The following is a 13,294-nucleotide window of genomic DNA, read 5'->3' as shown; positions in this document are numbered from 1 at the left end:
GGAATATTTTATTGATTTAAATTAATACATTTTCCCATTCCCTGTGTTTTCTGCTATATTCTCACAGACGTGTTCTGTAGCGAGTCAGGCACGTTTGACTTCCGATTTATCGGCTGTTATATAATGTTTAGATCATAGTGTATCTGAATAACCAATACGAAGGTTTTTTGTTAAAATTCATTTTCGCTTCAATACTCAAAAAAATGGCAAACGAGAGAAATCGGCTGGCACCCGAGAAAAAATACAAAACAAGACAGTATTTTTGTGGCAAATCAGTAAACATCACGATTATGTGAAAATTCCCATTTAGATTATTAGAAGGATATTACTCAAATGAGTCGATATTCAAACATTATCAGCACGTTCGTTTCCACGTGTAGTTGTGGAGAATGGGTCACGCATCTGGAATCAGAAATTAATGAATTATAAATTCAAATTGAAGATGACTTCAAAAAGCAAATGTATGGAATTAAGAGCAACTAACCAAAGTAACATTTTCAGCTTTTGAAGTAGCAGAATAAGCATAAACATTGGTTGCAGCTGTACCAGTAGTGGTAACGTAACATGGTCGGAATTGGAGTATCTGAAAAAAATTAAAGATGAACAGAGTAAAACAATTGAGGATAGAGTTGATTTCCATTCTATTAGAATTAGAGGAACTCACCATAGACTGCAGAGCATTTCTGAATGATTCATTAACTAAAGCATAGACGATTGGATTGACGCAAGTTGAAGAGATTCCAACCAAGTGACAGAAGATATACCTGAAATATAAGAAATGCATTTTGAAAATTAAATTTAAAAACTTACATATTCTGTGAGTAGTTGATTATCTCCAACCCATTCAAAACGTGATAAATATTCATCGGAGCCCAGCAAACTGCATAAGTGAGAACCAACAAAAAGAGCAATAAAAGGGCTCTCCTGTTACGATTCTGCATTTGCATTCTTCTCGTTGTATCGACTGTTCGAGACACTTTTGATCTTTTTTGGATAGTTGAACCAATTTGGAAATAAGCAAAAGCCAGTGCAACAAGTGGGAGAATATACTGGATCGCAAGTACAACAAATGTGTAAGTTGTCTTCGAAACGATTGCATTGTCCCAAGCTTCTTGCATTTCCGCGCAGATTTCCGGGACTTGGCGATTACAGTATGTCAACTAAAAGTAATTTGTTATGAAAAACTAAAGTCGACCTCAAAGACTTACCATTTTTGGTGTAGCTCTATCACTCCATGGATCGAATGGAGCAAGTTTTGAGCTGACTGCCAATGCATATGGTAATGCTACCATAATGGAGATAATCCAAACAAAAACGTAGCAAAGAAGAGGAGCAGTGGCTGCTAATCTCCATCGAATTGGACAAAGAGTCAGTAGAACACGATCCATCGCGATGAAAGCCAGTGTTAGTGAAGAGACAAATGTATTGACCGCTTGGACACCAGCCAACTGAAATAGTTTCAGAAGTAAAATATTGATTCGAAGTCTATGAAAACTCACAAATTTGCAAGACCAATCTCCAAATGGCCAAAATAAATTCAAACTAGTGTATAAAGTGACTGGAGCAGTCACAACACAAAGTATCAGATCAGAAAATGCCAGGTTGACAATGAAACTATTTCTTAAATTCCTGAGATTGGCAGTTCTGGCAAAAGCGAGGAGAACAATGAAGTTGGCAAGAGCTCCGAAAGAGCATACAAGTCCGTACATTGGCACTATTGGGGATCCATCGAAATTGATTTTGTAGAGACTGTTCTGGAATTAATAGGAATATTAAATTTAGAAAAATATCAAAATCTCTTACCTGATAACTTTGCATCTCTGCAAACCAATCGCAATGTATTTCGGTCCATTGTCCAGTTGAATTTGGCGGTTGCATACTGAAATCGAAATGTAAGAACTTTTGTGACATGATTACAAAAAACGAGGGAATGATTTGAGGAAGTACGAGTCGAGAATACTAATCAAGCAGACATGAATGACTCTATCTGGCTTCATATATATACTATATCTTTCAACATGAGACCCGCGCATACAAGAAGTATCTGTTTTAGGAATGGGAATTTATGGGCTGCGTCTGGAAATTTCTGGTGATCCAGAAAGAAAAGGAGACATGATTCCAGGAAAAAAGTTGTCACAAATTTGCAAAAAGTAAGAAGTAGAAGAGAAGAAGTCTGAGGAAGAAGACGTTGATGACGTGAACTTGACTGCGGATGAGACTGACTTTTAATTGGTTTAGCTCTTTTTTCGTTTTCTTCTGAAATGGAAGTTTTGACAAAAAAAGTGGCGAACTTTTTTCTCGTTTTCGTTCATCCTCCACTTTTCTTTCTAGTTACTCCGTGTAGGCAACTACTAGTAAAACGGAAATTATTTCATACTTCCCCAAAAACAGAAACATAACGACAGGAAAGAGAGGAACGGGATAGAACTGGAGAACATTGATGGGAATTTGAGACAAAAATGAGAGAAGAGAGAGTGGGTTTAAAGAAAAACAAAAAAGTGCTTAGCCACGGGATATCCGATATCTATATGTCTAGAGAGTACCTATTAGTTTCGAAAACTGGAATTGAGTTACTTTCAGATCATTGGACCAAAGTAAGTGAGTGGGACATTTGCAGATGGTAGACAGAGATCATCCCTCCCGATTATTATTTTCAAATCCTATTTTTTAAGCAGATATCATTCTGATCGAAGCAGAAACAGTTTAAACAAAATAAAAACGACGTGGGCTAGCAGATCTTGCGTTTCGGATTATACTGAGATCTGAAGACTTAGACGAAGGTTTGAAAGCTAAAAAGGAGATCACAGATTCCACCGGTCGCCGTTTTGTGAATGTCTAATTTGTTGTCTAAAAGGAACAAGAGAATTTGAGATTTTTTTGATTTTTAGACAAGTGATCACCTACAGAGAGCTATTTTTGAGAGTTCTCTTGGGTCAATCATCAAAATGAATCACCGAATTTAAGTCTCTGACTGATAATTTCAGAGCGAATTTGTCGAGAAACTAGTCAGAAGATGAAAATGATTCAGTCTATTCTGAAACTTAAAAACGGAATTCAGATTCGAAAATTCAGTGTGCGGAACCACCGAATTCACTCCTCTTCTCTTCCGTTCAAAAATTCTAAGTCCTCGTATATGCAATGAATTTGAAATGTATCTAAAATACTTCCGAAACTTCGACTGATCTAAAGATCGAAAAGTTTCAAGATGAGACTTCTGACGGTTTTCAAAAAAAAGTCACGTGAGGAAAGTTTGAATATCCTATCATCTGGAGAAGAAAACTATAGAAAATTCAAATTCAGAAATCACACGGAAAGCACAAAGTGCTTCGTCTGGAGTCAAAGATTCAAACAAATCAAAAATTCTTACGATTCTACAACCATTCAAACGGCATGAAATTTACGAATTTTCAATGAGAAATCATGAATTTCATTTGAAATTACGTTCCCAGGGTCCTTTACTAGAAGGTCTTACTGGAACCGCGAAAATCAGAAAACCCAAAATAACAAAAATAAAAAAAGGTTCTTTTCTCAAAAAGCGGAGTATAATTTTTCCGTGGAACCTTTTAGTCGTCGTATCAATTTTACGCTTCAATTTTGATCCGGTCGGTCCTGAATCAATTAGGATGAGAAGAGGGAAGAACGAATGAAATAAGAGGAAAATAGGGATAAAGAAGGAAGAAAAAAACGAAAAGCGAATGAAATTTTAATGAAGAAATAACCATTCGGACACGCTAGAAAGTCGTGGAATGATACGTCAAGTCGAATGCTCAGAATAACTGAGAAAAAAGATTCCGATTGAGAAAAAAATTGAAAATTACAGGATACCTATTGAATGGGAAATTTAATTCATCATGCATCTTCGAATAAAAGCAAACGAATTCAGTGAGATCGAAAAGCCCCCTGAAGAAAGAATAAATGAATTCCTGAGGTGTGACCTATCAAATGTTCCAAAAATTAGTTGCGACGTTTGATTGGTGAACGAGAAAACAGATCGGTTTTCATTTTTTGTAGATATCTTCTTCTGCTTCTTTTTATTTCTTCAATTCATTTCCTATTCATTTCATTTCCAGTCACCCTTTTGCTCCTCCTAAATGACGTGTCTGGGCCCTTTTTCTTAATCGACGCCCCGAAAAAAGAAACGGAACTTTTTTCAGAAAACAAGAGGAAGAGATGTACGAAAGAATGAAATGCTCCTGGGATCTGGGACCAAGAAAATCTGGAATTTAATTGTATTTCTTTCTTTGACATCCACACATATTCAATTGACGTGATGATGGTGTCAGGAGCCAAGAAAGAAAAAGAAACGTGAAGAAGAAAAGTGATCTTGTGTCTTTCCATTCTTCTGACTCATGGATATAGATAGACAAGAATAGAAGAGTAGGAGGGTCCAAGTTTTTATTTTTTATTTTCTGTTATTGTGCTATGCTTAGAAGGAAAAGGAAGTCTTAGATAATTCGTTAGAATATTAGATTTGTGAATTATAAATTATTTAGAATTTCTATAATATTTAACTGAACAGAAATTTAATGAATTGGCAACTATCGGTTATAAGGATGAAAATGATATGATTCAAGTTGAAATTAAATTTAAAACAAAAAGAGAGAATAAAAAAATGAAGGCGGATGATGCAAACGAATCGGAATAAGGCTTCTTTTATATTCTGTTGATTTGGTAAAAGGTGATGTAAGAACAATCAAAACACGATTAATTCATTCAGATATTTTACTTTCTAAATCAGAATTCTGGAGCAACGTTTTCCAAGTTTCTCTGAATTAGTCATTCGTAGAACGATCAGTCAAGGTTTAACAAGAGCTTTGAGGAACAAGAAACTGAAACTTTCCTGGCCCATCCATCTTATTCTCGGTATCTATATCTCAATCTTTTTTTCTCTCAAAACTTCGAAAAACTAGAGGAAGCTATTGGTAGTCGAAAGTTGTTATTCATTCATAAATCAGGAGAAATCCCGTGTTCTCTCTTGATTCCTAATCTATGATTCTGCATTTTCTTCTCTATTTTTCCGGAATGTCACTTCCAGATTATCCGGGATCCAACAAATTTTCAGATGTGGGCGTGTCCTCGAGAAGGTTGTCCTCGATAAGGTTGAAGATCGAGATGAATAGAACAATGTTTCGAGATAAGAAATTGAGGGAAATTGAAATTGAAATTGAAAAAATAAAACATTGAATTATTTTCATTGTCCTTCTTTCGCTTTGTAGATGTATGAGAGCGCACGTTTCTATTTTCGCGCTTTTTTATTTTTAATTTTACGACAAAGCGTCCTATAAGGTTTCAAAAAAAGGAGGAAAGAAGAATTGAGCAAAAAAGTGTAGGCAAAGAGGACAGCCATGAAAAATTAATCAGCTTCCAGTGGTATTAAGACCGAGTTGACTCTTCATAGCTCAAGGGAGAATCAATTTGTCATGGTAACTAATTAGACGAATGGCACCGGTCGGCACTTGAAAACAAGGAGACGAATGATGATAGAAAAGTGTCTGATGTATAAACAGAATCCACTAATCAGACTTTTATTGAGTTTTCTCTCGGCTACAATAGAGTAATTCTGATAATTCTGAATGTTATTCAGAAGGCTTTTTGACCCAGAAACGTTAGTCCATTTTCTATTTTCATCCGCTGGTTGTCTAGTCTATTTCAGAATCCATGTATTCATTTTCAGTACGAAATTACGAGATCTTTGATCATCTCTATTTTAAGGAGGCAGATGTGACCTAATTTTAATGAGAAGAATTTCCTGATTGAACCGGAAAAACTGATAAAAACTCATGTAAACATATTATTTCTCAGGAGAGAAAACGTGGAAAATGGAGAAGAAGAAGTCTCGATTAGCATTGAATCTTCTTGAATGAAGCAAACGGAGGAGGTCTTTTTCGGTGTTGAAGTTTGTAGGGAAATTGAATAGAAAGGTGAATTTGGAGTGTTTCAAAAAGTAAGAAAAAGACAAGAATAGGCATGGAAATGAAGAGAAAATAATAGGAAAATGTGGGTGGAGAGAGGGAAATGCCAAGGAAGTTTACTATTAGATTGGAGGTGGACTTGGTCTCTTTTTTCGATCTTTTTGTTAGGATCAGGTAGATTTAGAGTTTCAAAGACCTGAATGTTGTGTTCGAACGATGAAATCAATCAGAAACTGACTGTGAGACATTCTGGCCGCTTGCTATATAGTGAAATGTGGTTCTCTTCTCTTGAAAAAATGAATCTAAGCTGAATCTGATGCATTTTCAATCTCTTAAAGCCACGAAGGTCCATAGTCAAATGCCTTTCGTATAGTAACTCAATCCCTTTTCATAATATTTTTCGTACAAAAATTAATTTAGAAAATGTCGAGTTCAAAATGACAGTTGACATTTTGTCTAGACGCCCACATCCTGTTTGTACGAATCCAATTTAAAAATCTCGCATAAATCTTGTAGAAAAAGAACAACTGACACATTGTTCATAGGGCAGAGGCCATCGTGAAAACCAGAGGAAATCATTGTACATACATGGGTGTTTTAGATAAGAATTTGAACGAGAAAAAAGAAGAAAACGAGAGAGAAACGACGTGGTTTTCAAGATGAAACTGATGGAATAAAACGGGGAAAAGGAGGAAGAAAAATTAGATTTGCATATCATCACGGTTTTCAAAAAATCAACAGCATGTCTGACAGTTGGAACATTTTTATATTTCAATGGAAAACTGTTTGCAGTGACTGAGCTACGAAAATAGGCACAAAACCTCAGAAATCTGAAAAATCAAAAAGACAAACATATATTTCTTCCAGAAAAAGAAAAATGACGAATTGTGATTACGGGGTTCCACCGGTTCCATGTCAATCAAACAGAAAGATCAACGTTTGAATTTTTCTTCCGCTCTTTTCAGATATTTGTCTTTTCTGACAGGGGTTAGAGCATGAAGGTCATGCGTGTTCCAGGTTATCATTTTCGAACTTCTCGAGAGGTGACAAAGAAAGAAAAGTAACTTACGTCTTCTGTATTGTCATCTTTGGCGTCAATTGTCTGAGTAACTTTGAAATTTGTCTGCTGATACTGACTTGGAACTAAGTAGAGTTGGAAATGGAAACTGTAATCGGTTGTTACCTGCAAATCCGAAAATATTGCGTGTTTTTCCGAGGTAGAAAAGAAAGAGACGAATGAAAAGTTCGAGAGAATAAATGTAAAACGAAGACAGATCTGACAGATAGATAACACATTTGACTCTGATAAAAGTGTAGATGAGGAGATAATGTTACTAAAAAACTGTAAAGAATCTGAGTTTTTAGAGTCGAAAAGTTACCATGTGCTATCAATGTCACCATTACGCGCGAGTCCAGTCACTACAGACTCAAAATCATCTGTTCCAAAATGACTCATTTCAAATCCCGATGAAAACAGAGAACGACGATATGATAGAAAACGTAAGGGAATTAAAAGAGACACGAAGAAGACAAAAAACGTAAGGAGAATAGTAAAGACAGCTCCTGAATGAATAGGAAATGTCTCGTGGAATAAAGGAAACAGGGACGGAAGAAATGCAGTCAAGGATAGAAGACGGAGCCGCCTTGCATACTAAATACACCTTTCGGTCCTTGTTTTTACAGCGAAGATTACTTTTTTCAGATGTTTTTGTTCCAGAATAAGTGAAAAAAGCAACTTTCAGATTTCTTTTTTGAAAACGTGAAGGAACAGGAAGGGCCATGATGTAAGAACTGGAAGTGGAAGTATTCACTAAACATACTTGAATTAGATTTTGACACATTTTCAGAAAACTACTCATCTCGAATGTCCTTCAGATCTTTGCTCTTTTATTCAATTAGAGAAGTCTGAAGTGTTCTACATTATTTTTCATAAAATATAATTGGGTTTTTTGCAAAATTATTATTTTCTAGTTCTGCAAATAAATTGAAAAAGTGAGTCCCTCTATTCCTAGTCCCACAGGATGCAGTACGAGTCGACGGAGCTGTGTGAATGAGCACAACTCATCGTTTTCCGGTGGGCGGTGAACATTTTGGTTTGTGTCTAATGTGATTACTGGGTTCACATCGCTTTGAGACGAGCACCACTCGTTAAAATCTCCACACTTAAGCTCCGAAACAATGAAAATCATTTATGTTGGTGGGATAGAAAATAGGAAAGTGAGAGTGACCAATGGGAAGAAAAAAGAAAAGAAGATGTAATGGGAATTCTACGGAATGACCACAACAGCGGTGAGTGAGACAAAAATTGACCCAGAAGAAACCGAAAACAGTTCGAAAAAAGTATGTGTTCTTCCGTGATGGCATATTTATGCGTACTTACAGTGCTACAGTAACCCGGCATTTGGAAACAGCAGTATTCTTACCACCGACTAACTCACCTAAAGCAAGATGGAAACTTTGCTTACACATCAAAAGTTTTCAGCCCAGAACGTTTGTTATTGATTTCCAGCAGAAACAAATAAAAATACTCTGATGGAAACGGTCAGTGTTCCCCAAATTTAGTTGCTACCTTCTCTTTAAGATTATTCAATTTTCAAAGAGACAAACTAACAAAATCAATTATAACTCAATCTAATTTCGAAAGAAAGAAGGGGACTTTTGCATCAAGTCTAGTTGAGAGAAAAGTGTGAAGTGACATAATAATATTTGTGAAGACAACTTATTATCCTAATAGAAATCATTCACGTTCAGAGGTACTCTATCTATAAACAGGTACCAAAAATGACCTCTGAATGCCGGGAAAATATACTTGTAGTGCTTTGATGGACATCGAGTATCCAGGAATTGCATCTCATTCTGAATCATTTTCAGACATTGCTTTCTGTTTTTCACTTGCAGAAAATGATTTCCAGAAATGAATGTTTTTTCAGAAGAGTGGTCTCCTGTGATTTCCGATTGGTTCACTAGAGTAATCCTTCTAAATTAAAATGAGGGAACATTTTAAAAAGAGGAAAAACGAGTAAGGGACCAGAAATTAGTATAGACAACAAGTTTGTAGAGAGCACCGGGTACGTATTTTTGAAATTTATTCTTAGGTTTCTCTTCGGAAGATGATTCAGTTTGTTTTTGTCAACATAATTTCAAGAGGTTTGATACATCAAAGTAGGTGGATTCTATTCTGCATCTAGGTTGAGTTTCTCAACAAAATATAGATCAATTCCGCTGCGTGATGCTATGAAATCTGACTATAATCCAATTATAAAAGGATGTCCACACAGATTTTACGAGCGTTGCTCTCCCATAAAAATAAATGAGAAAATGCGAGGGAAAAATGGTTTGATATAATATATTTGTGGCTCTAACTCAGATAACAATATCACGGAATCGTGTGTTGTGTTTTCACGCGCTTACGAAGACAAGCTCCGCCTTCTCCGACTTTAGTCTTTGCCCTACAATTGAGGATGCTCGATGAAGTTTCGAAGAGACTAGAAAAAACACACACAAAATAGGATTACTGTGTAGTGCAACTTCTTCCTGTTGGATAAAAGATGAAAGGAGAAAAACAATTGACACGTAGGCCTCTGAAGTGGCTTTTGATAATAAAGATTTCAGGGATGAGGTTGATTAATCCAGATAAACAAAACGATTTGCATGAGTTAGTCCATTTCGGATATGACTTCGTTTAGTACTTAATAAGAAACGGAAGTTCCAAACGAGTCTGTCTGAGGGATAATTTTCCGAGAAGCCACGTGCTTTGATGACACCTAACAGCCTTCTCTCTGAGAAACTTCCGATGAGTCAAGTACAAAAAGTTAGCGGAGTTACCTGATATCCTTGCTCTTTCTACTGACTTATTACAAAAAATGGGTGGATTCAAGAGTCTCAAAGAAGAAGTCTTGGCTCATAAAAATCTCAGAAGATTGACATTGTGACTGACAAGCATCCTCTCCAAATGTCACTTGAAACTTGAGAAGGCATCGAGAGCCCTTTTTTCTTTTTTCTTAAAACTTTTCAACACAAAAATCCATTGTTTTTATGTGTTTTTGTCTAGTTTGACACAAAGGTTCTACGTGGTTCCAGCAATTTCCAAAACACACTTTTTCGTCTTTCCGAGAAAATGATAGACTCCTGGGACTTCCCTTTTTTGCAGATATCGGATGAACAAATGAAAGAAATGGAGGAGGAAAAAACGAAGGAGAAGTATGGTGTCATAGAAATAAAAAAGAAGGAAAAAGGAGATAAAAAGAGAATGGAAATAGATACTTCGAGTAGCCTTCAGGTCTCAAAGTGGGCGGTTTTTGGGGAAAACAACAAGAAATGGAACTGAACATTTGATGAAAATGATTTTACTGTTTCAAAACAATATCGAATTTCAGAAAATGGTGACACGATTCAATTATGGAAAAAGTTTGGGTGTCAAGAAGTTGAAGGATGAGCTGAAGTAGAGATTTAGTGTGAGTAAAATAACAAAAAGTTGTTTAAAAATAAATTGGGAGTCACCTAGATTTATATTCAGGTGTTCGTTCTGTCAAACTGCTACTGGGATTTCTTGTTGAAAATGAGGTGAATAACGAAATATTTTGTTGTTTCGGTTCTCAAAAAGCCTACGTGCTAGATACTGTAGCTATTTTCCCAAATCTACTTTTCTCTCCACCAGTTCGAAAAATCACAAGAACTCAGACCTTCTAAAACAAAGAAAATAAACAAAAAGTAAAGTTTTGGAAACAAAAGAATTACCCTCGATCTAGATTTTCGGAAAAAATAATTGCACTTTTTTCAAAACTTCGACTTTTCTTTCGGAAATCTTTTTGAAAAATTGAAGAAGCAATTGAATGAAACGAACAGAAAAATAAAGGAAGACCAAAAGTGAGAAAAGAAAGTGATCAAAAATAAGAAAGAGTTTGGTGAGAAGTGCGTTTTGGGAAAGGACGAAAGTTCAATCATCAAATGATTATGGGGAAAAAAGGAAAAAAAGAACTTGTTCTATTGCTCAGAACTTGATGAAAATGGACATGAAAGTGGTCGAATATTCGTAAGTGCCATTCATAAATGTTTCTTTCTGTAATGAGATTTTGGTACTTTAAAGGTAATCAGTTGGAAATCAAAGGTTGTGATTTTTTACATACGCAACTTTAGCGGGAATATTATTACGTGAAAAGAAGAAAAATGGGAGAGAAACGTTTGGAAACTATGTATAAACCCTCATCTTACAATTTTTGCACAAGGCCAGGTGGTTCTGAAGTTATTTTTATAGATGTAGGTTCAATAGATAGAATAGGAAATGTTAAAAGTGTTAGCTCAGTGGACTTTTCACAAATGCGCCCTACCGAAATTCCTCTACATTTTAGATTACGATGGAGCGCAGCTATTCACAGCTATGTATCTACAAACTCAAAAATTAAACTTTAAACCTACTTGAACTTGGATCACTTGTACGAACTTAAGAATTAAATAATATAGCATGTGCAGGTGAAAATCGTGTCCAAAATAGTTAGACCAAACCGGAAACGAGAAAATTCAGTACGCACCTTCCACAGAAATAGTTCCTTCTAAACATAGACTGAAAAATATAAATGTTTTGCTCTTTTGGTTCGCAAATCAATCAAGAAAGCCCCCTCTACAATTGTTTCATTGTCTTCCAGAAGCCGCCTCCATTTATTTCATCAAAAACCTCCAACGCAGTGACGTGGCAACAATCGGGCTGAAGAATAAAAGAGGGAAAATGGAGAATAAAAAGAAAAAGCATTGAAATGAGTGGAGCTATGGGAGGTCTCATCTGGATTCAATGAATTCGAAATTTCTATTTCGAAGAGAAGATTTCTCATCAGTTTCAGACATCAACATTGTGCTAGTACTTTTCTGTTTTGTTTACACTTTTCATAGGATTTTGGGGGCTTAGAAGGAAGAGAGAGAGGGTTGAACAAATACGTGTTCATATTCGAAAAAGAGACACATAGACATATTTCCTGTATCCCACTCAAAGTGTGTTTGGATGAATCAGTTTGAATGGATATTGAGATTATTCATAAGGATATTGCAACATACATCGCAGTTACGTATGATTTAAATGTTCTCCATTCGATCTTTGTTCGAAAAATATTTAGATAGAGGAAACGAACTGGGAAATGAGATCATAATGCGCTTTCCCACCTTAAGAAGTTTAGCCAAATAGTCTAACTTTTGAGTCTAGACCATCAAACAAAAAGAATCGGGGACCTTTTCTGAGAAATCATCATCATATGTCCGCCGAATTCCGGGGCTCAGAGCTCGTGGCTCACGGAGTCTCAGAATCTCGGACATCTTACGGAAACAAGTCGTTTCGGAGAAGAGGTAGTTGACGTTTTGCTACTTTATTTCTTATAAACCCTTTTTTGATAGATGATGATGGCTGAAAGTGCTCTATTGAGCCGGAACTTAATAAGGGGAAAGACATTGATCAACAAAGGATTCATCTAACATCAGAATCATGAATTGAAGGTTCAGACAGAAGGATAATTTGAAGACGGAGTAAGAGAAGAACAATTATGTGCAGTCTGCAGTAGGAGAAGAAGACCAATAATTTAAAGAAAGAGTGCAACTTACTCAATAGTAGAGGGTGAGAAAATAGATCACGGGGTGAAAAGAAAAATATAAAATGGGATACAAAAGAGAGAGAAAGAGAAAATGAGTCATTTTAGTAGATGTTTCAGGTTGTTTTATTTAATGGAACAGCTCCAAGAGCTGTCCGAAAATAACTTTTTTCGGAGATTTCTATCCTTGTTTTTGAATTACCAAAACGACTCTAGACGCTATTTTTGTCTGTTCTTTTCCAAGTGTCAATGACAGTCTTCCGTTTACTTCCTTTTTTGCAAATATATAAGTTAACGAGAGTCTAGACCTTTGAATTAGCATACTACTTCTAGATTTGCAGATTGGTGTCCTTGAGTAGATCAAGTTCAGCGTACACATGTATTTGTACTTCATGGTTGTTGAGTAATAGGAATAATAATAATTGGGTTTTGAGCTTCGAAACTTGAAACAGTGTCTTTTGAATAAATAGTGCGACGACTCAACGTTTTTGTGCTCCATCAAGACCGCATAAAAATCTTAAAAACAAACGAATAACTAGAAAAATGGAAAAGCAGTACCTTCATTAGATCCAACTCTTTTTTTCTGTCAAGAGACTCTTCGTATCTCCTTAATTTTTCTTCTCATTTTTCCACGTCATATTCTCCAATTTCTAGACAATTATCGCAACTCAAATTGCAAAAAAGAGAGAGAAGTAAGAGATGCTGGAGACAAAACTACGATTTGATTTCATTCTTGCGTGCAATGAGAATAAATAAAAGAAAATTCTGAAAGTCAGAACCAAAACCAAGTTCTGGAAAAACAAAAATGAAAAA

The 13,294-nt window shown here is 35.8% G+C and overlaps 1 protein-coding gene across 1 annotated transcript; it reads right to left on the bottom strand.

The window, feature by feature from the left end:
* Nucleotides 1–345: 345 nt before the first annotated feature.
* Nucleotides 346–1,878, bottom strand: GCK72_013799 (uncharacterized protein; the record flags this gene model as incomplete). The annotated part of the gene is made up of 7 exons (XM_003093216.2): nucleotides 346–402; nucleotides 485–583; nucleotides 665–764; nucleotides 811–1,160; nucleotides 1,209–1,448; nucleotides 1,500–1,754; nucleotides 1,804–1,878. The coding sequence occupies 7 exons, from the start codon at nucleotides 1,876–1,878 to the stop codon at nucleotides 346–348; spliced, it is 1,176 nt and encodes a 391-aa protein (XP_003093264.1).
* Nucleotides 1,879–13,294: the final 11,416 nt, after the last annotated feature.

This window comes from Caenorhabditis remanei, chromosome IV (genome assembly GCF_010183535.1).
Source record: "Caenorhabditis remanei strain PX506 chromosome IV, whole genome shotgun sequence".
In the NCBI taxonomy this organism is placed as follows: domain Eukaryota; kingdom Metazoa; phylum Nematoda; class Chromadorea; order Rhabditida; family Rhabditidae; genus Caenorhabditis; species Caenorhabditis remanei.
The sequence above is the reverse complement of the archived record's forward strand: the minus strand, read 5'-3'. Positions and strand labels throughout refer to the sequence as shown.